Genomic DNA, 27678 nt, shown 5'->3' with positions numbered 1-27678 from the left:
TATCGTACAAACACTTTTTATTTTCTGCTGTAATTACAAAACATTGTAAGAAATATACAAAACATTTCTGGTGGCACGTTCTGTTTAAGGTGTTGGTTTCAGCTGCTGATGTTAGTGGCTGTATTTCCCATAGCCTCCATAGCCTCCAGCAATGCCTCCAGAGTAGCCACCACCGTAGCCTCCCCCATAGCTACCGCTGTAGCCACCACTGTAACCACCGCCGATGGCTCCTCCGTAGCCTCCACCGTAGCCTCCACCAATGCCGCCGCCGTAGCCGCCTCCGAGACCTCCGCCGACACCAGCTCCGCCTCCCACGACGACAGGTACCGGCTGGTTGACGACGACGGGCTGTGGTACTGGTACAGGGACTGGGCTAGGGACGCTCACGGGTACTGGGACTGGCCTCTGCACGGGGACAGGGTATGGCTGTGGGACGGGCACTGGTACCGGCCTGTTGACTGGCACCGTGACAGGAACCCTCACTGGTACTGGGACAGTACGCTGCACTGGTACTGGGTACGGGACAGGGACCTGCTTGGTAATGGCAATGTTGGTCACTTGACCTCCTCCAACCGCAGAGCTGATGCCACCTCCAAAGCCTCCTCCGTAACCTCCTCCATAACCACCGCCAAAGCCGCCCCCGTAGCCACCCCCATAACCTCCGCTGATGCCGCCACTGCTGTAGCTGCTGGCGCCGATTCCATGGTCGATAGTCGCTCCTCCACCGTAGCTACCCAGGGAGCCAACCACTCCCCGTTTCTCTACCTGCTTCTCCTCGGCCAGAGCCAGTCCAAACAGGAACATGCACACCTGAAAATGACAACAACACCTCTGAACATTAATTTCAGTGCATAATTACTTGCACTGTTACAGCACTCATGACACGAGTGAGTAGTAATTTCTAATAATATAATCCTCTAATACTGAACGTTTTCTGACAAGAATATTGTATCTGGCTGCATAAAACAAAAGCCTTTCAACGTAATACTGATAGCGTTTGTATAGTATTTCTGGATTCATTATATTTCAAGATCATTTAAATTTGTTCCTTATGTGAAATAGCTATCATATTCACTATTTGCAATACTAATGCCTGACAATTCTCGCACTCCCCCCCCCCCCCCACCCGCTCTCTCTCTCCCTCTCTCTGTCTGTCACACACATACACACACACACACACACACACACACACACACACACACACACACACAGACACACACACAGGCAGACAAAGCACTGTAGAATGTCTGCTATTTAATAGTATCTCCAACACTGGTCGAAGACAAGTGTAAGTATTTATAATATGGAAGTCTATAAAGACATTCTACTACAGCATGGTACCATACAACAAGCCTGAATGAAGATTAAATCGTTGAAACTAACTCCCTATAAGTGCTGTCAGATAACGACATTTACAGCAATACAACCACCCCAATAAGCATTACATCTCTTTCACATAAATTCTGTGTTCATGCGTGATATCGGCATCAGTTTCGTGCACAATTACAAGAAAAAATCTTAGCGTACATATTTAATTTTTTTTCTTCTAAAGAAGCAAGAGGCAGTAAAAAATAGAAGCTATAATAATATTGGAGTTGCCCACTCTTTGTCCCCTAAGAATACCATCTAATGGAAAAGAAACCTACTCTTGATACGTTAAAAACTAAACTTGGTTATTTATTAGTGGGTTCAATCGCTTGTTGCCATAATTGCTAACAGAGAAATTATAATGTAGACGTAAGGCTGACTCGGTTCACGCGCAAACACGATCTCCTGATTACGATCCATGGAAATGTAAATAACTAAACTAAACAATGCTCTGAATATCAGATCTGATATGTTTCACTGACCATTATATGCAACATATGAACATCAGCAAGGTGTCAGCTGAATACGACATTACAATAAGGAAATGTAGTTCGTCAAATGAATCAGTTCTTTAAAATAATGCAATCTCTCCTTGCGTTGCACTTTAAAGCAACAATCTTTACAAGACGATGACGGTCATCAAATGCATCGAAAACACTTACACGATTTCTATGCGAGTTCTATGACTCATTTACTTTACTTGTTACTGCTGCTTCAGATCACGTGTTTTTTTTTTTTTTCATCATCAGCTAACAAATACTTGCGGACAAACTACGATGATGTATTGACTCTTATTTTTTCTCGGTGTGATGGACTATAGTTACAACCAAAATATACTGGGGAGTTATTTACCAGTAAATTGTGATAAGAATCCGGGTATTTTCTGTCACTAACATTTTTAATTCACTCAATAAAACAAGGGATGATACTATTTCTAGTACTTCTTCTGCAGCTGCCACTAGGTGAACGTCGTCAACATCATCAGAAGGAGCTCTGGAAAAGTACGTGTGAATCGAGAAACCACTCACCAGGATCCTCATTGCTGCTTCTGAAGGTGGTACAGATGGAGCAGGCAATGACTGATGCCGCTGTAAGGTTTCCGTGCAGCTTATATACATCTTCCATTTCTCCTACCCGTTGGCAGTTAGCGAGGTGTGACGCGCTTTCTCAGAGCGTTACTGCAATTTGCGTAGCATGATGGTGGGGATACAGAGAGGAGGAGGAGGAGGAGATTAGTGTTTAACGTCCCGTCGACAACGAGGTCATTAGAGACGGAGCGCAAGCTCGGGTGAGGGAAGGATGTGGAAGGAAATCGGGCGTGCCCTTTCAAAGGAACCATCCCGGCATTTGCCTGAAGCGATTTAGGGAAATCACGGAAAACCTAAATCAGGATTGCCGGAGACGGGATTGAATGCTCCCGAATGCGAGTCCACTGCGCCACCTCTCTCGGGGATACAGAGACACGGTCTGTTCGACGCCGTAATGAGTAAGAATAAATGTTCAGCATCACAAAGACATTGTGTAACAATGTTTTAAAAATAACTAGGAATCTGTAAGGTACATATTTCTTTATTTCAACACAGCCGTCCAGATGCAGCATTTTCTACAGTTGCGTCCCTGAGAAACTTGTCTGTAAGGACAGTTCCTTCTTTCCACAACGCTCCACTATCAAAATTAATTCCTATCCATGTAAAGTGTTATTATAATGATTTTTTGAGTTGTTTAGGGATTATTAAATGCCACCTGCCGAGCGATTATTGTTCTGGCGAAGCCGTGTTACCAAACACTTTGACGTTGGTGTTAAAATCAATTAGAAAAATATTTTACGCAATATTCGGATTTTAATGAGCGTTGGACACCTACTGACTTCTTTTATTCTGGTGGCTGAATATATATGAGCGCCCAATGTCTGAACTCTGAAGGTAAGTTGGTTACCCATCTTCCCGAGGTTTCGGCAAATCCGGTGGTTTTCAACGTTATACAGTCACTGTTTCACTGACTCAAGAAATGTAAACACTTTCTGACAGTAACAGTTGACCTACTGTGTCGAAAGTTTAACATAAAATTAGAGCTCTTAATGAGTAGATTATGACAGTATTTTAAATTTTTTAATTTGACGTTAACTGAATGGAATACTTAAAATCAAATTTTTGTTGCCCCTATAAGGCATTAGAGTAGGAACTTTCAGAGTAGGAACTGTGCCGCCGCCTAGCTGTTGAGTAACACAGGCTTCGTAATTCAACTGAATCATTTATTTGTAGTACATAAAATTTGTACGCATCGTCTACGCCAGGCACGGGCAACCTTTGATGACAATCGGGATATTCTTGGGCTCGCGGATCGTGTCGTCACATGACGTGACACTAGCGCACCTAGCGCATAAAACAATAATTAATAACGACTTTGCTTTTGGGTATTGCACTGATATCAATGCAGACCCGCCACGGTAGCAAATTATGCCTCAAAACATGCTTTTTTGTGAGTACGTACGATTTGTGTTCACCCCATCTTCATATTTTTACATTTATTGACGAGTCGTGAAAACTGTTTATTCACTGACGATGTTTTACAATACCTGATTTAAAAACTTGCATTGAAAAATTGTGGAACGCCGTTAGCAAAAAAAACAATGTTAGTGGCAAGTAAATAAATATAAGTATATGGAATAGGGTGCCAGGCACCTTGAAATGTCGTCATGGAAAGATGAAAGCCTATAAAAGCAGCTGGATGCAGATAATTCATCGTAAATTGCGCTCAGTTTCAGCAGCTGCAATGTGCTAACACGTCCACAACGGACAGGAATTATTTATAAATGAAATGAAATGATCGTATGGCATTAATGACCTTGAATCACCGCTGGTGAAGTTCGGCCGCCGTGTTAAAAGTCTTTTCATTTGACACCACATTGGGCAACTTACGTGTCGATGATAGTGAAATAATGATGAAACGTTGTATACACGCAGTGGTGAACGGAGAAAATTACCGACCCGACCAGGAATCGAACTCGGGCCTGCAGCATATCAGTCAAACGCTCCGACCACTCAGCCAAGGGGCCAGACATTGTTAAAACGAGAAAGTTTACAAAAAGAAGCTGTGACAAAGAGGTAAGCAATTTCAGTCGATCACCAGTGGAGTAACTTCGCGAGTTTTGGATTTAGGCAGCTCATTCCCTGTTTGAAACTTAGTGTGTTAATATCCACAAAAACTTTTCCCAAGCCTTTTTTAAAATATTTGAGCAAAAATACTTATGATGACTGATCCAACAGGCATGGGTTGTTACAGTAGTCGAGAAAGGCCTGATCCGTAGCACATTTTCTTTGCAACATTCGGCCCACGTGATACGGTATGTAACACCGAAAATGCAGGATGCATGGCACCTGCTACCAATATATAATTTTTTTAAATTGTATGTAAATAGTTGTAATTTAAATGCTTTCTTTTAATAAGTAAGGACGTTGCTTCACTGTATGTGTACGTTTCGGTAGAAGTCTGTTGACGTTTCGTTGTATTTATCTATGTTTTACTGTGAAACTTATAAGCTCTGGGAGAAGGCCAAAAGAATTGTTGTTTGCAATCCACTAGCAACGATAATAGCAGTGCTTGTGCGTTGTAAAATTTTTGGTTGGGCAGTTGTTGCGCGGAGCGCGCGGAGAGAGTGAGAGACGGGTTCCAGCGCTTGTAGTGTGCGGAAGTGTGGTGTTAATGCTCTCGCAGTAGGGTGTGCCATTTCGGCGGCATCATGTACGCGCTCCGGCCAGATGACTAGTTGCAGGAGGAAGGACAGTGGACGGGCGGAAGAGACTGTATTAATCACGATTGCCCATTCCTATAGTTAGCTGTGGCTCCACAATATGCTACCGCCTTCAACAACAGCAGCAGTTCCAGCAACATAGTTTCGTCGTCTTCTCCGAGTTTCGTCGTATGCACAGCACTGGAGTAAGGCTGTTCATTGGTAGAAAGTATTAACGACTAACCCAGCAGCACAACTGAATGTGATTTGTTTGATAAGATTTATTTAAATAACAATCAGTTAAACTCAAGGCGATTGTGTCGTTATTGCATCCAGACATTGTTACCAAGCAGGATCCTTGTTCCTTTGTTTTCCTTATATGCTAACTGAGTGTCATATGAAACAAACTGAACAGTTACAGCCAGTTTATTAATGAATAATTTCTCCTGTAAGAATTTTAGCCTCAGTCTACTTTCAGTTAACTGTTGTACAACAGAGGCTTCAGTATATGACTGAAGAAAAGCAATTTCATTTTTCAAGTTTGAAAATCAATCACTGCAAAAAATCCAAATCTAAAGAAATGCACAAATTCAGAGTCACAAGTTTTATTTATGTTACATATAGCTTGGAGCACATGTCTGTTTGGTTTGGTACGTGTTCTAGTATTTAATTCTGTTCAAGTCAGCAAAAATGGCTCAGTTTTTCTGACAATAATATAAAATCCAATTTGCAAAATAAGTAACGGCAAAGTAGAAAGTGCTTGCTTTTTTTCTAAATTTCTTTGCTTACGTTATGCTGAGGTCACTGAAAGTCATTGTTTATGTAACGAAGTTCAGTACTAACGTACAGTTTAATTGCATATTTTCAAATCATTATTCGATTGCCTTCTTCAAAATTTAATGCCAAACATAACGTCATAGTGACTTCTCAGTTTTCTTTATCATTACAACCTTTAGTTGCCACGTCAGTGTTTAATAATACATGTTTTTCTTTCCCATCATTTTGTACAGGATTTAGGATGTAAATTGCTCTAGTGGGCTGGCGACCGTTAATTACTTCCTTTCCGTTCGTTAGTGCATCTTTTAGATTCACAATCAGTGGTACCGCTTTCTGTCCAGTGTTGTTCGTGAGTGAATGCCCAAAATAACTTTCATTTTCCAAATTATAGCCCTGTTCGGTTTAATTACTTTTATTTTTGTTAGAATTTCCATCAAAAGTATCGGTTGTACACGTTCCTCCTACTTATCGCTATCACTTCTTCGGAAAAGATAGCCTTATACAATTAGAAAAATGTCCATTAGGCATACACGCGATCCACAGGCATATTTTATATCGCAAGCAGGATAGGCCGGCTAGTAAGAGGGAGATTACAAGTACACGACGGTAATCCAATGTTAGAGTCGTCGAGTCACTGTATGGAAACATTTTTTTTTTATTTTCACTTTTTACACTGCTTGCTAAATAATGTTCGAAATATTGTATTTATTAATCTTTTCGTAAAGGGCATGAAAAGGGAAGACAAAGGAACACTTAGGCTTGCAAATAACTTTCCAAGAAGGAATTGTAATTAAACTGTCCTATGACAGAGAGCCTTTTATGAATGTAAGCTACGCTTGTTTTCCTACATAAACTTTAAAAAAAGTCAGTTAATTGTGTAACTGCGGCGTTTATAAGGTGTGCAAGATGCTGAGAAAATTACTGCATACCTCTTTTTACGATAAATATCAACTCAGCACGCGTAAATCATCAGCCGTAAAATAATAAAAGTTTCTAATATTATATATGACGTTCTTACCTACGCCTTACAGGCGCTTCCAGGATTTTTATTTGCCATTCCAACCTTTCCTGTGCATTTCATTTTCATTCCTTTTACGGAAATGGTTTTAATAAATACAATATATTTAGCATATTTCTGTCTATTTGCACTGAAAGCAATATAAAAAATTTTCCACATGGATACTCGACCCCACGACCTTCGGATTACCGCTCTGTAGTCTTTCCATCACCCCAACCGCTGCATGAATCTTTCCCGCCTGTCCAGACCCATGCCAAAAATTCTCCTTATTTTTCTAAACGCTAGGCCATTTAGAGCACCGACTTCTGTCTGCATTCAGGCCAAGCCCTGCATACACCATGAATTTGGACGAAATCGGTGATGAGGAACAGGTGCGGTCCTTTTGTTAGTCTCCAACTGGAAGCGTATTTCCTACTTCTTCACGAGAAACATTTCGCTTTATACTTTCACTTAATTCACCTTTTAAAAGGACTCAAATGATGCTAAAATAAGCACCACTTCATTTAAATAAAAAAAGTTACTATTAGAAACTGTGCAATGAAGCAATCTCCAAGTTTTGTACCACGACATAAGGAAAACCTTATCTATGTCTTGCACAGAAGCGATCGTGTTCTGTAACTAATTTGTTTGCATTATTTCAAAAACCCGTATATATAAAGCATACACAGCGTACCAGAGGACCATGTGCCGAATTAACTGCGCAGTTTATGTTTGGAGAAAAAGTCTGTTGTGTGGACCTCTGTATTCGCCCTGGTCTCTTAATATATTCTCATAAGCCCTATGCAAGATAAGCTGTGGAGAGAGCAGACGTTTGTCAAGTCTACCTCGAATACTGTGTCTGCAAATCTTCCTCGCAGGTGTATATTTAAGAACAGGGCCTATTTTTCAACGATTACCATTGCGTTCCCCACAGTCTTTGTTACGGTTTCGTATGCACTGTATCGAGCCATTACTACTGTAGCAACGCGCCTCTGAATTTCTTCTACGTGTGGTGCCAGTGTTGCTTGATAACGATACCAGATATAAGCAACCTTACTCTCCAATACGTCGGAGTAACGTCTCGTGCGCTGTCACTCTAACAAAGTCATTGCATTTTTCCAGAATCCTCCCAGCAAGTCACTCTTCCATTCGCCTTCTTTACTACTGATATCGCGTGCTCTTTTTACAGGTCAAATTGCCTTGTGGCATGGCTCCGAGATATATACAGGATAAAAAAAAAATTACGACACGAATTGCAGGACACACATTCTTCACACGAAGACCAAGAAATTATGTTAAATGAACATGGGTCTGCAAAACGCGTAGTTTCTATGTTACAACTCGTCTTCTCCAACTCATTAATCATGGCAAACACACAAGAACAGAACACACCAGCATACCACACGCCACTCTTTCTCACAGAAGATGTTCAATATGCCCTCCGGGGGTACTGACATGTATCAACCCATCACGTGGCCAACATTCAGTGTTGTTGCTACCCCTCTTATACTGACACTAGGGCCATCATCAACTGCATGAAGAATTGCCGCCTCCCGTTGCGGTGTCCTCGTCCTTCTAAGCCTCCCCAGGTAGAGAGTATCAGGCTTAAATACCCCATGTTTGTTAAGACCACGATCAACGCCTTCAAGCGTTTCCTGTCGGGGCATCTTCGTCCTGTAAACCTCTGTCAGTACAATCGTTGAGCTCTAGTGACATTGCCGTCAACTATTCCGTGCATTAGAAGGGCATCTGATATCACTGCATCTGTGTACCCTGCCATTGCAGGATATAAGATGAACATCAACAAAAGCAAAACGGGGTTAATGGAATGTAGTCGAATTAAGTCGGGTGATGCTGAGGGAATTAGATTAGGAAATGAGACACTTAAAGTAGTAAAGGAGTTTTGCTATTTGGGGAGCAAAATAACTGATGATAGTCGAAGTAGAGAGGATATAAAATGTAGAATGGGAATGGCAAGGAAAGCGTTTCTGAAGAAGAGGAATTTGTTAACATCGCGTATAGATTAAAGTGTCAGGAAGTCGTTTCTGAAAGTATTTGTATGGAGTGTAGCCATGTATGGAAGTAAACATGGACGATAAATAGTTCGGATAAGAAGAGAACAGAAGCTTTCGAAATGTGGTGCTACAGGAGAATGTTGAAGATTAGATGGATGGATCATGTAACAAATGATGAGGCACTGAATAGAACTGGGAAGAAGAGAAATTTGTGGCGCAACTTGACTAGAAGAAGGGACCGGTTGGTAGGGCACGTTCTGAGGCATCAAGGGATCACCAATTTGGTACTGGAGGGCAGCGTGGAGGGTAAAAATCGTAGAGGGAGACCAAGAGATGAATACACTAAGGAGATTCAGAAGGATGTAGGTTGCAGTAGGTACAGGGAGATGAAGAAGCTTGCACAGAATAGAGTAGCATGGAGAGCTGCATCAAACCAGTCTCAGGATTGAAGACCACAACAACAACAGCCATTGCACGAGCCAAGTCTGTGATTAACTGTACTTAGCAAGCGGTGTGCTTGCAACGGTCGTAGTGATCGCTGGAACAGCTGACGTTAGAAACAAGCGACGTCACACGTTGTGCGTGGCAAGAGGAACTGGCGGTCTACAACGTAACCAGAAGTCACCATGACTACATACATATTCTCCATGATTGTAAGGTTCTGTTGCTGTGTGTTTCCCTTGATTAATGAGTTGCAGAAAAAGAGCTGTAACATGGAGACAAAGCGTTTCCAGACCCGTGTCCATACAACATAATTTCTTCGTCTACGTGTGAGGAATGCGTCCTGCAATTTGTGGCGTACATCATGTTCACACTGATGCTACCAGACGTTTACCACTATTACCGCCGTAGCAAACTATCTCATTCAGTCTCTTTTACGGACGTTCCATTGTGTTTATCCGACCTTCTCAGCTTGCTAGATCGCGAGCTAAGAAAGTACGCCAGAACGGTTCGAATCCACGCGTCGGAGTAACGGCTATGGCTGGTGTATTTGTCATCAAGAAAGTGTTTTTAGGCGGCTTCGCACGTCCGTTTAAGCAAATGCTCACCTCGTCCTCCCTTTCCGGCTCAGAAAATACAATATGCAGACCATGAAAATACGATCACGCAATGGATATTGTTTACACAATTCACTTACATGAGACATTCTCAACTTTCCTGTCTTAGGTAACTAACTACTGCGTAGAGGAAGAGCATACGGCCGCAATGTTGAATGACATAGATTAGCTAAATAATGAGTATGAGGTCTACGCCAAAAATTCTGGAACAATCCTAATTTCGCCCCAATGGTGTATTGGAGAGAAATGCAGTTGGAATCCCTGCGCACGTCTGCGTTTCACGAGTAACTGTTGGAAGTTTCATTGTGGTATGTCTGTTAACTGTTGTTCAGTACTGTATTGAGTAGAACGTTGTGTCAGACAGTTTGCGAATTTCGAGATGGCAGATTTTTATTTTTTATTTTTTTATTGGTAGCTAGTTCCTATGGGACCAAACTGCTGAGGTCATCGGTCCCTAGACTTCCACACTAGTTAATCTAACTTAAACTAACTTACCCTAAGGACAATACACACACACACACACACACACACACACACACATACACACACACACATGCCCGAGGAAGAACTCGAACCTCCGACTGGGGCAGTCGTGCGAACCGTAACAAGGCGCCGAAGACCATACGGCTCCTCCGCGCGGTGAGATGGCAGGATTAGAGGAGCAACGAATCTGCATTAAATTTTGCGTGAAACTCAAGAAAACCCTTACCGAGACATACCAAATGATGCAGGAAGCCTACGGTGATGAGTGTCTAAGCCGTATTCTGTATTAGAAATGTTTGAAACGGTTTAAAAATGCCCGGACGGAAGTCAAAGATGGCCCTCGTTCAGGACGTCGACGTCCACCGACGACACTCATATTAGGAACGTCAACGAAATTGTCAATCGAAGACTGTCTGTCCAAGGGATTGAAGAAGAATGTAACACTTCGGTTGGGTAATCTCATGAAATCCTGACATAGCATTTTGGAATTAATCGTGTTGCCGCTAATTTCGTCACACCGCTCATGAGTCAAGAGCCGAAAGACCTTCGCCTTGCAATCTGCGAAGAGGTTTTGGAAAGTGCAAACGAGAACGAGATGTTAATTAAGAGAATCGTAATTGGTGATGAGACATGAATCTACGGTTATGATGTTGAGACTAAGGTTTAATCTTCCCAGTGAGTCGATAATGTTTCTCCAAGTCCAAGAAAAGCTTTCAGGTCAGCACAAATGTCAAACCCATGCTGATAGCTTTCTTCGACTTTGAAGAATTAGTTCACCTCGAATTCCTGCCACAGGGACAAACTGTTAGTCGATGGTTCTATCAGGACGTATTGTGACGCCTGCGAGAAAATGTGAGAAGGAAACGATGTGAGATGTTGCGAGACAATTAATGGCTCTTGCTTCACAATAACGCACTCGCACATTCACCTCTTTCGGAACGTGACTATTCCACAAAAACGAAATCACTGTGCTGCCTCAACTTCCGTACTCTCCGTACTTGCCTTTTTTTATTTCCAAAGCTGAAAACTCCGTTGGAAGGCCGAAGATTTGCAACGGTAGACGAGATAAAAGAAAATTCGCAGACGGTGCTTCTCGCGATCGAGCAAGAGGCGTACCAAGACTGCTTCTGTAAGTGGAAACGGCGTTGCGAGCGGTGTATCAATTGTGGAGGAGAGTATTTCGAAGGAAACCATGCTCAATAATAAAAGAGTAAGCGCGGAAAATTTTGTGGACAAAGTTCCGGAATTTTTTAGCAGACCTCGTACAGCGAACCTTGGGATTGACTCTAAGAAATAGATAATCATGTGTCTATACGTATTTAAATAAAGCTGATGTTCAGTTCATCATGTTGATATACTGTCGTTTTTAACACACATTTCATAATTATTTGCCATCGACGAAAATCGTCATCAGACAATCGTACAGTATTGCCGCCGTTATATGATAAATCATTTATGTAGGATTGAAATAATTAGTGGTCACACTTCGTTCCTTTTGAGTATTTGGCGTCCAATATAACATACTGATGCAATTAATCAAAAATAATTTTATCAGGTCACCTAACTGAGATGAATTCAGTGTTGTGCAGCGACCAGTGCTTCACATTGTTCTTTATCGAACCCGTGGTGCTGAGCTGAAGAGAAACTTCTTTGGATCGAAGGACGGTATCACGTTTGAACTGTGCTGCGTGCATGTGGCTTCAGGTATCCCTCTGAGCTATATCACATTCCTCTTCAAAATGCCTTCTACACAATCAACACTTTCACACGTCTGCTGGGGTCTTCTTTAGAACCTATTCCCCAGTCTTAACCAAGACATGGGGAGAGTGATCGATTCGTCGATTAGAAGCAATTTTAAAGAGGAACAACTTAACAGAATGCATTGCGGTGTAAGCGCCCATAAAGGGTTGATACTCCGCGAAAAAACGTTGGATTCGCGGGGTAGACATTATGCCGTACTGTATACTGAACTCGGAGCAGGCTTTGGTACACACCGAGTTCTTTTTCAAGTTGTTAATTATTTTGTAAATAAAAGTATCTAAATTGCTAAGTAAAATGTCTTTATTTATTACGACGTTTCGGCTGCTGCCATCATCACACACAAAAAAAAACTCCAAGATTGAGAAACAAGGTTCAGTGTAAATATTAAAATCAATACGTAACCGCGACGCTCAGATTTGTTATAGATTTTGATTTGACACTAAACCTTGTTTCACAAGTTCAAATTTCTTTTTACCTGACGATGGCAGTAGCCGAAGCATCGTAGAAATAAAGACATTGTATTTAGTAATTTAGACGGCTTTATTCACAAAACATTCATGATGATCGCGGGCTCTTACTTAAAGTTAGTTTACTTTATTAAGAGTTATTAACTAATTAATAACTACAGTGAGTGGGAACAGATTTTACTCTCACATTTATACGTACATTTCAACCAATACGAAATAAATTTTATGTTTTGATTTTGAGTACCAAATTTATTTGACAATTCTGTAGACTGGTACATCACTGTTGAAAATGTACAAAATCTGGTAGCATTACAACGAAAATAAAGTGTACAAAAATCAGCTAACGTCTCGTTTAGTTGTAGTTCTCAGCTTTTGCGTTTCCCACTAGTTCTTAGCCGAATTTTGGGACCATAGCAGGCTAAACTACAGCGCCTGTCAGCTATACATTCAGCGAAGAAAGCACAGGATGTGAGCTCCGGTATTTGGTGCGGTGCACACATGGTCCAGTCAATGCTGATTGTTAATGGAAAGTTTTGTAGTTCTTCGATAAGCGTGCTATATGATGTCGAGGGTGCTACATCCGAATTCTCAAAGTCCCATCAAAATTTGAGCCCGGAAATACGTCAAAAATGGAAGAAACTATGAACAAATCGGAGTTTCTTTAATTTTTTGCTTATAACTCGGAGACGACGAAATTTTCGGCGAAGAGGACCGTATATGAAAATAAAGAGAGTATATTTCCCACAAAAAAGGACTGGCTGACACTTTTAGTGACAGAAACCGTATGGCGTGTGTAGCGAGTGTTGAAGTTAGCATAATTTAGGACGCCATTATCAAAATCCAACTCCTCATCCCTCAGTATGCTATGGTGTTTATTCAAACGGTAAAATGATAGCTCGCACCACTGCTACAATTAAAAAGTGCTCAAATAATTTATGCATATGGTATAATAATTATACTTGATGTGATATTTGTTAATAATAATTATCATAATATTATATTTTTTATATAATAATTGTGGTGAAATTTCAAAGAAGGTTAAGTCCCATAGTGCTCAGAGCCATTTGAACCATTCAAAGAAGGTTCATAGTCATCGCACTTTGCGCACCATCAGTTATTGAATCGTGTGCAAAATGATCGGAAATATGGATATGTTACAGTTAAGTAATGACTACTTTCAGTCCATACCAGATAATAGGTAAGTAGCTATTTGTGTCCTGAGACGACCCATCTCCTCACCTTTGAAATCGCACTAAATTCAACACGCGCCACACGTCATACAGCAGTAAATCACTTTGGTTTTGTTGGAAATTTTATACTCTTTACTTAAATTAATAGTCAGCTTCGCCAAAAACCGCGTAGTTTTTGAGCTATAAGCAAAAAAACCCTAAAAGTCCCATTTTTTGTGTTTTCTTTCCAATTTTAATCTACTTACGGCCCAAAATTTTGATGTGACTGTGAAATTTTGTCTACAGCACCGTAGAAAAAATATAAAATCATATCAGGCAACTTCTACGAAACTTTCCGCTATTTGGCCTTTCTGAGCACCACTGACTGGACTAACATCAGTGGCCTCGTGAAGACATCTGGCTGCCGAATGATAAGGACGTTGTGCGGACACGAGGTGGCCGGAATAGAAATGAAATGATTATTTGGCATTTATTGACCATATATCACCTTCAGCGCTCGTCCGCCGTATTGCTAGTCTTTTTAATTGACACCTCTTCTGCGACTTGCGTGTAAAGGATGATGAACGACACACAAAATCCAGTCCTCTGCTGGGAATCGAAGCTGGGCCCCCTTGCATGGGAGGCGGTAACGCTACCGCTGCGCTACGGAGGCGTACAGGCTGGAGTAGAGTTCACTGTAGTTGCGGTCGTAGGAGCCGCTAGCGGGGAGCGCATTTTCGGATGGGTCATGACCTCCAATGGTTTGGAACAACCAAGAATGCAAGAACGTCAATAGCTCGTGCTATGAGGGGCGGTGGGGAGGGGGACCGAAACTGATGAATTTACGGGAATAATGCTGTTTTATTGTGTTGACATACGTTTGCTTGTAATATGACTTAAGAAATTAAACTGTCTTTTAATGGTACTTTTCGGGAATTTTGTGTTGATAAGACCTGGTATACTGCCATTGTTAAGAATGAGTGGATGTGGTGTGTTTGAAGCATTACTGAAAAATGTTTCGAATTTTCTTTTACGATATCGGTGATTTGGGGAGGTTGTTTTCAATGTTTAGGTCTCTGACAGGTAAAGGGACGCATTTGATATTAAATGCAAAATTTATTCTCTACTGTTTAACTTTCTTAATGTTGGTTTCACTCGATTAGTGTCTCGTACGATTAGTGTCACTTGTTCTCATAGAGTAGCTGACAGCGCACGAGGCCAGCCGGAGTGGCCGAGCGGTTCTAGGCGCTGCAGTCTGGAACCGCGCGACCGCTACGGTCGCAGTTTCGAATCCTGCCTCGGGCATGGATGTGTGTGATGTCCTTAGGTTAGTTAGGTTTAAGTAGTTCTAAGTTCTAGGGGACTGGTGACCTCCGATGTGAAGTCCCACAGTGTTCAGAGCCATTTGAACCATTTGAACAGCGCACAAGACAGCTCAGCCTTCGTCTCGGGTTCGATCCTTACTACCGTTCCATATCTAATGTTTGTACTTTTCTATTTTTCGGTTTTAGATAACCAAACGAAGAACACGTTTGGTGACACCTGCTCTGACAGGCCGTTGGAATTTGCGCAACGGTGCAACGCATCGAACCTTTTCCTTAACAATCATGCCTCAGAACAATCTACCCTGCAAAACGCTCCACAAGCTTTGCAGACTGTTTCTGACCAACCTGTACAATTTTCTTACCGTGTCAAGTGCCCACAGCAGGCGGAATTCAGTTTCAAGTTGCGTGGTGGTCATAGTATGTCGTCTTATCAGTGTGTGTCGTCCTTATCAGACCAATGTGGAATTGTACTGCATGATTTGCTACTTACAGATGTTCAGCAGCGAAAATACGTGTGTGTGTGTTCATACTTTACAATTGATAGGAAGATGAATAAATATATCACACTCGACGTGCTGAAAAACGACTTCGTTTCCAGCATATTACAGCATGTCTTAAAAACAAATCTTTATTGTGTTAGACAAAATGAAACACAGAGAAGAGAAATCATCTACAGCCCAGAGAGAGGAAGTATCTTACCGTTTATGGGTACTGTTGAACCTGCCCAGCTGTGTCGGTAGTTTGCACAATGCAGCCTCTTTATCGTGTTCTCGGCTCTGCCTTTGCGAATTACAAAGGGTTTTTGTCTTTTAGAAATCTAGTTAGGATTTCCAGACTTAGGTAATTTATCTGTAATGTGCACGTACGTGATATGGACGCAACATCGATAGATGATCAATTCAGAATCATAATTTTCGACAATATACTAGAACGAATACCACCACAGCTGTATCTAGAGTATGTCTGTATTGTCTCACATCACTAGTTTCGCGGCACATTACCGCCATCTTCAGGCCCAACAATTACCAAAAGAATATTAGATTTGCTTGGCGCAGTCATTGTGGAGTCCTTGTTACTAGTACTCGTGGGCTAGCTTTCCTTAGGAGTGTCTACTCGACGTCGTGTCGTCCCCAATGTAATCACATGTACCTAACAAATTTGGCGGTAATGCGAAGCCGAAACTAGTCGTGTGAGACAATAAAGGCATTCCCAATATACAGCTATTGTGGTACTCTTTACACTACTGGCCATTAAATTTGCTACACCAAGAAGAAATGCAGATGATAAACCGGTATTCATTGGACAGATATATTATACTAGACCTGACATGTGATTACCTTTTCACGCTGTTTGGGAGCATAGATCCTGAGAAATCAATGAGTCAAACAGAGCTTGGATGGCGTGTACATGTACAGCTCCCCATGCAGCTTCAACACGATACCACAGTTCATCATGAGTAGTGACTGGCGTATTGTGACGAGTCAGTTGCTCAGCCACCATTGACCAGACATTTCGGTTGGTGAGAGATCTGGAGAATGTGCTGGCCAGGGCAGAAGTCGACCATTTTCTGTATCTAGAAAGACCCGTACAGGACTTACAACATGCGGTCGTGCATTATCCTGCTGAAATGTAGGGTTTCGCAGGGATCGAATGAAGGATAGAGCCACGGGTCGTAATGCATCTGAAATGTAACGTCCACTGTCCAAAGTGGCATCAAAGCGAACAAGATGTGACTGAGACGTGTAACCAATGGCACCCCATTCCATCACACCGGGTGATACGCCAGTATGGCGATGACGAATACACGCTTTCAATGTGCGTTAACCGCGATGTCGCCAAACACGGATGCGACCATCATGATACTGTAAACAGAATCTGGATTGATTCGGAAAAATGACGTTTCGCCATTGGTACACCCAGGTTCCATGTTGAGTACACCATCGCAGGCGCTCCTGTCTGTGATGCAGTGTCAAGGGTAACCGCATCCATGGTCTCCGAGCTGATAGTCCATGCTGCTGCAAACGTCATTGAACTGTTCGTGCAGATGGTTTTTGTCTTGCAAACGTCTCCAACTGTTGACTCAGGGATCGAGACGTGGCAGGACGATCCGTTACAGCCATGCGGATAAGATGCCTGTCATCTCGACTGCTAGTGATACGAGGCCGTTGGGATCTATCACGGCGTTTCGTATTACCCTCCTGAACCCATTGATTTCACATTGTGCTAACAATAATTGGATCTCGACCAACGCGAGCAGCAATATCGCGATACGATAAACCGCAATCGCTATAGGCTATAATCCGACCTTTAATCGTACCCATTTCTCCTCCTTACACGAGGCATCACAACAACGTTTCACCAGGCAGCGCCGATGAACTGCTGTTTGTGTATGAGAAATCGGTTGGAAACTTTCCTCTTGTCAGCACGTTGTAGGTGTTGCCACCGGCGCCAACCTTGTGTGACTGCTGTGAAACGCTAATCATTTGCATATCACAGCATCTTCTTCCTGTCGGTTAAATTTCGCGTCTGTAGTGTAGCAATTTTAATGGCCGGTAGTTTAACATGATGGAGAATGATATATGTATTTGAGGTGATGTTCCCTGTAGCAGAAACTAACTAGTCCACAGTCCACCGAAAACCGTTCTCATATCTCTGACAGTGGAATATATGTCTTACTACTGTCGTGCTGAGATTATAGGGTAGGCAACTTCCATAGATGGTAGTACGGACCAAAACAAGAAAAACTCTCCAGTAAACATTGGCTCTACAATGCATACCTGTGGACCTATGAGCAGTTGTTCACTAGAGGAGAAGTATTTCTCAGTGAATATGAACAAGTGCTCATAGTTTCTCAGATATGAAGTGAACGCCCATGTTTACTGCACAGATTTTCCCTGTTCTGATCCATGCTACCGCCTCTAAAAGTAATATTATAATAAGATCTATAAGTATTTGTACGCCACCTTCCATCCCCCAGACGTTCTCATCTCTTCCTGAACCACACAGATTCATATTCAGAGTACATGATGACAACCTGACCGAAAGAGTTCTGCCTTGTCATCTCCATTACCTTTAGAACAGTTGGCTGTTTTAAACCGAAAGAGATCTCCAGGAATCTGGCTTCAAAAGTAAGATAACATAGGACAGATCTGCATTTAGAACACTTTTGGAGAATCATCAATTGCTAGACAAACCGAGAAGTGGAACCCACAGACCCTGGACAGAAGAAAGAAAGAGAAATTTCAGAGATTTACAGAGAAGAAAGAAGGGAAGTCATCGGCCACATTAGTTCAGTCAAAGCTCCCAGTTGGCATAAAAGAGGAAAGTGGTTTTCTTAAAGCTAATTTATCCACCTTCGAGTGATATCGAATAATATATATAATAATCTGGCATCAAAAGTAAGATAACATAGGACAGATCTGCATTCAGAACACTTTTCGAGAATCATCAGTTGCTAGACAAACCGAGAACTGGAACCCACAGACCCTGGACAGAAGAAAGAAAGAGAAATTTCAGAGATTTACAGAGAAAAAAGAAGGGAAGTCATCGGCTACATAAGTTCAGTCAAAGCTCCCAGTTGGTATACAAGAGGAAAGTGGTCTTCTTAAAGATAATTTATCTAACTTCCAGTGATATCGAATAATATTTCCATGAATACATCTTGTTCACACTGACGAGACTGTGTCTTTAGTTTCGCTAATCAGAACTGCTACAGTGCGTTGTTGCGTTAAGGTACTTCTTAAAATTGTTCATATCCATCCGTCGTACCTACATTGTTGACATGTTTCCGTCGTTCGAGTAAGAGTTCTTTTTTTCTGTTCTTAGCCAGGATGCAGGCCTCCGGCGTTTCAAACTTTCACAAGATTTCCTTTACGGATCTTGTGTGGTGCACTAATTCGGCACAAGCAGTGGATCGTTACCTTGTTACTTGTCGGCAAGCTTGAGTACTGGGACCTGCGTTCCAACATGTAAAGCTGATGCGTTATTATTAAGCAGCCTGCACATCTGTGTAGTGGGAGTAGCTGTCTCGTCCTAGGCGGTCTCTCAGGGCACAGTCATACAAGCTAGGCCGGCAACAGCCACAGTTATTCCACTGAGCCCACTAACGCTGAAAACAAAAGCAGCAAAATCTTCCTCAAGAGCTCTTCAGAGGGTGCAAAGCCGTTTTTGCAAAATTTAGTTTTTTTTTCAGTCGAAAGGAAATCCCCTTTCATTGTGTCGATAACAGTTTTGAGTCTGGGATAGGCAACAGACGGAGATGACAAGAGTCGTGGGTCAGCGATAATGGACATGCACAGACGGCGGTAGAATCGCGTACACAAGGTAGAAAAGGGCAGCGTATTGATTGAGCTGTCATTTGTACTCAAGTGATTCATGTGAAAAGATTTCCGAAGTGATTACGGCTGCACGACGGAACGCCAAATGGTAGTTGGAGCTGGACGCATGGGACATTACATTCCGAAAATCGCTAGGGAATTCAGCGTTCCAAGATCCACAGCGTCTAGGGTGTCCCAAGGACAGCAAATTTCAGTTATTATCTCACACGAAGGACAGCGCAGTGGCCGATTGCCTTCACTTAACGAGCTAGAGCAGCGGCGTTCGCGTAGAGTTGTCAGTGCTAACAGACAGGCAACAATACGCGAAAAAATTGCAGCAATCTATGTGGGAGGTAGGGCGAACGTATCCGTTAGGACAGTGTGGCGAAATTTTGTGTTAATGGGCTGTGGTAGCAAACGAATGACGCTAGTGCCCTTGCAAACAATACGACATCGCCTGCAGCACCTGTCCTTCGTTCGTGACGATATTGTTTGGAAAACCGTGGCTTGTTCAGATGAGTCCAGATTTCAGTTGGTTAGAGTTTTTGATGATAGTATTAGAGTGTGGCGCAGACCCCACGAAAACCTGCATCCAAGTTGCCAACAATGCACTGTGCAAGCTGGTGGTGACTCAGTAATGGTGCGGACTGCGTTTACATGAAATGGACTGGGAATCTTTGGTCCAACTGAATGATCATTGACTAGAAATAGCTATGTTCGGACCCTTGGAGACAATTGTCAGCAATGATGGAATTTTTATGGATGACAATGTGCCGTGTCACCGGGCCACAAGTGTTCCCTATTGATGTGAAGATCATTCGGGACAGTTCGAGCGAATTATTTGCCCACCGAAATCGCCCGACAAGAATCCCCTCGAACATTTGTGGGACATAATAGAGAGGTCAGATCGTATACAAAATCCTGCACTGCTCACACTTTCAAAGTTGTGGATGGCTTTAGAGGCAGCATCGCTCAGTATTTCTGCATCGGACTTCCAAAGACATATCGAGTACATGCCGTGTAGAGCTGCTGCGCTTTGCCGGAAAAAAGGGGGTCTCACACGGTATTTCTAGCTATCCCATGGCTTTTGTCACCTCAGCGTATTTTATACATGCGATAGGTTTCAAATTTAGAAAAAATCCACACTGAGATGTATGCCGTTTACAAAATAGCTTGTCGATTAGGGACCGACCCGTAAACAGTTCCCACATGCGAGGGGCGGTGCTAGCTGCATGAGGGTTCGGTGCTTTGTGTCTTATGCTCAATGGTGGGTGCCTATTAGCCAACGGCAGCTAGTGGCGCCACTAAACTACTAGCTGCCGGGCCCAGCAGCAGCTCTGTCCTCTTCGAGTTGCCCAACACCGCCACGTGTCTTTGTGGCATGTGGAGCCTATCAGCCGTGGGCAACAAGAGGTGCCACATTCCGCCCGATGGAGCTGCACGCCCATACGACACGCCACTCGAGCGTGCGTTCCTCCCCTTCAGCCTCGCAATCCTTCAATGACGTGTTGCTACAATATACAGAACGTCGTGTTTGTTGCCATGCGTTATGACATTATCACTTCTTTAATAAATAAATAAATGTGGACGCGCCACATAAGGTAGACCGAAAGTGAGGATTATGAATGAACTGTTCGAAAGTACAAGTAGAATAGGTACCTAATTATTGTGACTGAAAGGAAGGCTGCAATCTTGGGTCTCATGATACTCCGGCAAAAAAATCTGAGTTCTTTGTACCATACTGTAAAGAATCTCATTCTAGAACTCGAGGAGAAAGATGTGAGATAGCATATGTTTCGGGTGATTTGTATACAAATCTATCTCAATAGATCGTCAAACAGTGTAATACAAATCTCTGGCCAATTTAGTAGTATACATTGGATGGTTTCTCATTTTCCTATCGTTTCGGCTTTTCTATTTCAATATAAGAGTGAGGAAAAGTAGTGCTCCATAAGTCGTTATTCCCTCAAATCGTTATTTCCCAATAACAAGTGAGATTTAGTTAAAAGTGGCGCCACAAGTTACCTGTTGCATGAAACTTCTGGCATCTAGCAGCGCCACTCGTGACGTCACGAGAGGGGCCAGTATGTCCCTGACAATTAGCAGCCTTCGGATTACGAGAGTAAACATGAATCGTACAGTCTGAGCTTGGGCGACTTTCCAAACACAGCAATACTGCTCTACATCAATACACAGCCAACCGAACGTAAATAGACTCAGGAATGCGTATCAACAATCTTAAGCTTCGTAGGTGTTATTTTCATCGTGCTTCATTTATATTTCTGAAGGGAAATACTCAAAAAATGGTTCAAATTGCTCTGAGCACTATGGGACTTAACTTCTGAGGTCATCAGTCCCCTAGAACTTAGAACTAGTTAAACCTAACTAACCTAAGCACATCACACACATCCATGCCCGAGGCAGGATTCGAACCGGCGACCGTAGCGGTCGCGCGGTTCCAGACTGTAGCGCGTAGAACCGCTCAGCCACCCCGGCCAGCGGAAATACTCAGTTGATAAAATTTCTCGCATCAGGGTAAAGAGAGTATCACGAGAGAGTCGTTACGTTCCTTGTGTTGTTGACTTTAGCCAGTAAACTAACAACAACAACAGCAACAACAAAAACCTTAATGACAGATTACGACTGGATTTGTTTTACTGAGAATTGCTTTACTGGACAAAAAGGTAGTAATTGTATCTGAAAAGCAAATGAAACTGATACGTACCTCGGTGGATGATACAGTTCAACAAAATTACATTCTGTTTTGAGATCATTTTTGTTACCCACAGAGATGTAATCAATATGTCTCGAAAGTGTATCATAATTAATAGTGACAACTGACGCGTATGAATGTATAAGAGAATACAAACCAAATTTTCCTAATAAACATGGTTTTCCAAACGAACCGTTTATGAGATAATTGCCAATTTATGCTTATCGGACACCGCTGACTTCAGTTCGAAGCATTTTGTTCCCACAAATGAATTTGAAATGTAACGTTTTCGAGTCACACGCTGTCTAAATGGGTCCAAATTTCACTCACAGCCTATGGTTGGGAAATATGGAGCACCAGCACACTTTCTGCTAGTGTAAATTGACATCAAATGTGGTCGAAGCGTGGACTGTATCTCAGTCTCCAAGACCACCTGACCTCAATCCTCTGAATTTTTCTGCGCAGGGTCATTTCTAAAGTGAAGTGTGTAGCACTCCTGTAGATACAGTTGAAGAATTGTAGCAGCAGATTTTACAGTCTTGTCAAGTTCTACGAGATGATCTGTGGCCGTTGGAAAATATTCGTAACTCGCTATAAAGACAGGATAACATTGTATCCAGGCGTGAGGACGACACGTGGGGCTCCTCTGAACAGGTGAGTGTCTACAGTGAATTGCAACACGTAACTCACTGAAACAATATTAACATTCTTGTTAAGGTACATCGTGGGTGGAACTTGAGCCCATTTATGTGGAGACGTAGTCGAAGAGTTTGCATTCGAAAGGTAATATTGGCGACTCTCTCCAGCTCCGCACAAGTAGCAAGAGGTATATGAAGTAGCAGTAGATTTGTTTGCAAGCCATTGCATAGAGCTATGCATAAAATTCTTACTAAAATATAAGGTAACTGCATAGCGTCAGTTTCATATAGCTGAAATGATTTAGACAGCGCATCCAGGAAAATTCTTAGGAAGCAAGAACCTTATCTGTTGACAGTTGGCGTCCGGAGTGGAATCTCGTGGCAATAATGAGAGTACATCTTGATTTAAATAATCTGTGCGTAGCCAACTTAAAATATTCTATGGGAATCATAGTTATATGTGTGTCTGTGACTGAAACTGCCTTTTAATTAGAAGCGTATAATGTATCGGAGGCTGGCTGACAGGATCATGGCCGAAGACCACAAATAAAAGAAAATGAAACAGGAGGAAACATGGCCGATGTAGATCAATAGCCGACCATAGGCCTCATCTTGTAAACCTTAGAACTCACCAATCCATTTTTCAGACTGGCTGCCGAAATTCTTTTTCGCGGACTTTGCACCAAATTTATTTACTCGTTCTGTCAAGCAAAGGATCGTGCCCGCATCTAAGTTTGACTGAAGAGAAGCAGAAGGCTCGAGTCATCCAATTCGCTGCTGAAAAATTTTCTTTTTGTAATCGAATCAAAGATGTATCTTTTGCTGAAGTAGTTGTTCGGAAAATTTCTTACTTTATGCTTGGAAAATTAAGACCCACAGATTTTGGATTTCCATTTTTCCCCATGCAGCTACTCTCAAAGGACTGGTTATGATACTTTGAAGTTAATTAACTCACTGCTCATTATTCGAAGAATATACAGTAAATTATGAGTGCCAATTGTGAGTCCAAGTGTTAGAGATGCAGAAACTGACCGTCTGGAATTTTCAAAGTGTGGCCCCTAAACATCTGTGGATATCGATAGAAATTTTCCGTAGTGATCCAATAGATATTTCTCAGTGACATTCCATCTTCTATTTTTAAGGTGTCAAGAAGATCGTGCCATGTCTGTTTCTCTCTTTAAGAAGTTCACAAATCCACCAACGTTTGTGAGTAATGCCGCTACTTTTTCGTTGCTGCGCTTTAGGTTATTGAGTGCTGCACGCGTAATGTAGCCATGAATATGTCATGAGTTCATATAATTTCATATTATTCTGTACATGGTTAACACCACCAGACTGTTTCTCAAAATTTAAAAATTTTGTTTTTACAGATCATAAGTCTGTTTACAGATATTTAGTACCCATAACAGCGAAGGTAGGCAACAGACTAATTTGTCATCCTACGCGCATTTCTCTAAGTGATATTCCTCGTACTTGTAAAAGTGAAGCGCTTTCAGCACTTCCAACCAGTAAGTGAATTTGAATAACTTTGTCTTTTTTAAAGCATAGGAAAAGTAGTAAAATGTTTGTCAAAATACTCTCTCCTCTCAGTAGTGAGTTGTAAAGGTATTGACCCATATCCTTGATATTTATAAATAAATCAGTTTACTTACTGAAGTCAGATATGAACAAGAAACCGTAATACTGATGAGAACGGAGTAATGAAGTAATGCATACTTGATAAAAATAGAGCATTAATATAATTTTTGTCTCAGATCTCATTTATTTTCTGCTATACAGATGTACGCAAAGCATATACAATGAATTTCTGGCGTTGTGTTTCGTTTGACACGTTGAGGTCAGCGATGTTAGTGGCCGTATTTCCCATAGCCTCCAGAGATGCCTGCAGAGTAACCACCACCGTAGCCACCACCGATGGCTCCACCGTAGCCACCGCCGATGGCTCCACCGTAGCCTCCTCCATAGCCTCCACCAAAGCCACCGCCGTAGCCGCCTCCGAGGCCTCCGCCGACACCAATTCCGCCTCCCACGACGACAGGTACCGGCTGGTTGACGACGACGGGCTGTGGTACTGGTACAGGGACAGGGCTAGGGACACTCACGGGTACCGGGACTGGCCTCTGCACGGGGACAGGGTACGGCTGTGGGACGGGCACTGGTACGGGCCTGTTCACTGGCACCGTGACAGGAACCTTGACTGGCACCGGGACAGTACGCTGGACAGTTACAGGGTATGGGACAGGGACCTGCTTGGTGATGGCAATGTTGGTGACTCGAGCGCCTCCAACAGCAGAGCTGATACCGCCTCCATAGCCACCTCCATAGCCGCCTCCGTAGCCGCCTCCATAGCCGCCCCCATAACCACCACCGATGAGCCCGCCACTGCTGTAGCTGCTGGCGCCTATTCCATATCCATCACCTCCATAGCCACCAAGGGAGCCAATCAACCCCCGTTTCTCTACCTGCTTCTCTTCAGCGAGAACCAAACCACACAAGAACACGCACACCTGGAACACACGATCCAAAAAAGTTTAATAAATAATAATAAACGTATTGTAGATTCAGATGTTTTGTGACATATGTATTTCAGTGATGTGAGCATCATAAATCTGAACGGATATGTGCCTGCTGGAGTGTTAATTTCAGTTTTATTTAAGTAGTATAATGAGAACTTTAAACTGATGCTGACAAAGTGCCTGTAGGTCATATAATGTCACACACTAGCATTTAGCAAACAAAACCTTGCATTATTTTCAGTGCAAGTGGGATCTATTTATCTGGAAATGGTGAATACCAATCACTGGCTCAGATAAAAAATCGCAAAGATAATTCTCAAATGACAGTAACAAAAATAATTTCGTACTGCGGAAGTTGTAGCTTTGGTATTTTGCATCAAAATGTACTGCAGTAAATAAAACTTTGAAATATCGCCACTTCTTCTCCATGTGAAAATGACGTTATTTCAGTTTATTTTAGTACTGCATTTCATGACAGTATTTCATTTCTGAAATAGATTCAGTAGCCCATATGAAAGACAAGAAGGAAGTTGTGTGAGATAAAGTGCACCTAAGTATTATTAACTCTCGAAGTGTGGTATATAACTGTCTGTAATAGGATGTTCCATAATTAAGAAATTATTTCTCTGAAGTATCACTGTTTGGCCAAAGAGCTGTATTAAAAACCAACGGTACACATGTGTTTTCTCGAAGACTCTAGAACCCACGCTCTCTAATTTTGAGGCACACAAATGACTAAATAAATGCTCCAGATGAAGGAAGAATAAGTGACAAGTGTCAAATATATCTTTATTGCGTAGAGTGTAAAAATGAAGAAAATCACTGAGAAAATGGATAGCGAAGAATTAATATATAAAAATTTAATAAATTGTATTTAGTCGCAATTTGAGAGTGGAGGAAATGTGAGCAGAGCATTATTCTACCACAAATTTCATCATTTAAGTTATTTTTAATGACTGCCCAGATGAAAGGAAGGAAGAATCTTTGTACCCCCTACACTTGCAGTAAGTTTTATTCCAACCCAATACTTTGAAGTACATTCTCACTAGAGAGAGGGCGATCGATTCACTGCTACAAATCTAGTGGTATTAGAGTGTAAGTTGTTTTAATAAAAGGTTCCAGAACCAAGACAAATTAAAGTCATTATCTGTATCAGTCACGATGACCGATGAAAATAACTGTTTTCCTTTGCCTTGTATCATAAGCTTTGCCAGATATTCTCTTTCTAAACGTCGGTAAAATTTAACTTTGAACGACTACATTTATGTGTTGATACTAACTGTATATCTGCTTCAGTTCTCACTTGCCATTTAAAGAAAGACACAAGGTCACATTAAAAGAATACTGACTCAAATGAAACAAACTATAAGACTTCATTGATTGCTTTTGTTATATAATATTTGTCATCTGTACCAATGCATTAAAATACTAAATATTACTTAAATTCTTTCATTATAAGACTAAAGGTCACAGACTGCCCAAAACGGCAAAAATATAGTAATAGTGTAAAAGATTATAGCTTGGGATTTTGAATAAAATTTACTGTTTTTCATAAACTATATGCTTTTTAAAGGCGAACCATAATACAGTTCCATAAAACTTAAATAATTTCTTTAATCGAAAATAACGCTGCCAGTATTGCTGTCGAAACATAACTGGAATATGAAGTTACTTGTGAAACAGAAGCTTCGTTGACAGCCAAGAAATTTTACAAAGTACTGCAACTGACAATATATTGAAGGATGATTCTTCTTTCCGAATTACCAAAATGTTTATAAGAAAATAGAACGTGTAGATTCAGCTTTCTCAAAATAACATCTCAGTAATTAAATATGTGTATCTCAAATGATTTCATGGGTTTTGCACATTTTCGTGACTGTCGTCAGACGTTATAGAACTTCTCCTTACGAATGTACAATGTGTGAAGCAACTTGAAATACGACAATTGGGGTTGACATTTCCGTCTTCATTGTGAAAGGTTTCTTCTTCACTGTCTTTCGAGACGACATGATCTACTTAACGCTTCGACAAACCTCCTTCGGCTTAATATTACCAGTGTCTGAAAGCACTGTAAGGAAAGCTAGAAAAGGTACTATTTATGAGGCAAAGGCTAAACTGTTTCTATACTGACCTGGCAGTAAACGTTGAGCCAAAATCGACTATTACATTTTGCCCCACCCTTACGTATCAGAATAACTGCACCATGGGCTATTTAAAGTGTAATGCTTGCCAATTGTAATTTTTGTTAATGTTAAGAACTTTAACAAATATTAGCAAGAGAGAGTACGAATTCTTACCAGGATCCTCATTGCCGCTGCTGAAGATGGTACGGTGAGCAGACAATG

At 41.8% G+C, this 27678-nt stretch overlaps 1 protein-coding gene across 3 annotated transcripts; it reads right to left on the bottom strand.

Moving 5' to 3' along the window:
• LOC124777796 (glycine-rich cell wall structural protein-like) lies at positions 1–27678 on the bottom strand. 3 transcript variants are annotated; one of them, XM_047253311.1, is made up of 3 exons: positions 27631–27678; positions 24688–25324; positions 1–143 (listed from the first exon to the last, which is right to left on the bottom strand). In XM_047253311.1, the coding sequence occupies exons 1-3, from the start codon at positions 27640–27642 to the stop codon at positions 112–114; spliced, it is 681 nt and encodes a 226-aa protein (XP_047109267.1). In that variant the 5' UTR covers positions 27643–27678; the 3' UTR covers positions 1–111. The 3 variants fall into 3 exon arrangements, with proteins under 3 accessions (XP_047109267.1, XP_047109266.1, XP_047109265.1); XM_047253310.1 differs by lacking the exon at positions 24688–25324 and having other exon boundaries at positions 1–810; positions 27631–27663; XM_047253309.1 differs by lacking the exons at positions 24688–25324; positions 27631–27678 and adding an exon at positions 2397–2437 and having other exon boundaries at positions 1–810.

The sequence above is a fragment of the Schistocerca piceifrons genome, chromosome 2 (genome assembly GCF_021461385.2).
Source record: "Schistocerca piceifrons isolate TAMUIC-IGC-003096 chromosome 2, iqSchPice1.1, whole genome shotgun sequence".
Taxonomy (NCBI): Eukaryota; Metazoa; Arthropoda; class Insecta; order Orthoptera; family Acrididae; genus Schistocerca; species Schistocerca piceifrons.
Note: the sequence above shows the minus strand (reverse complement) of the source record. Positions and strands in the feature narration are given on the sequence as shown.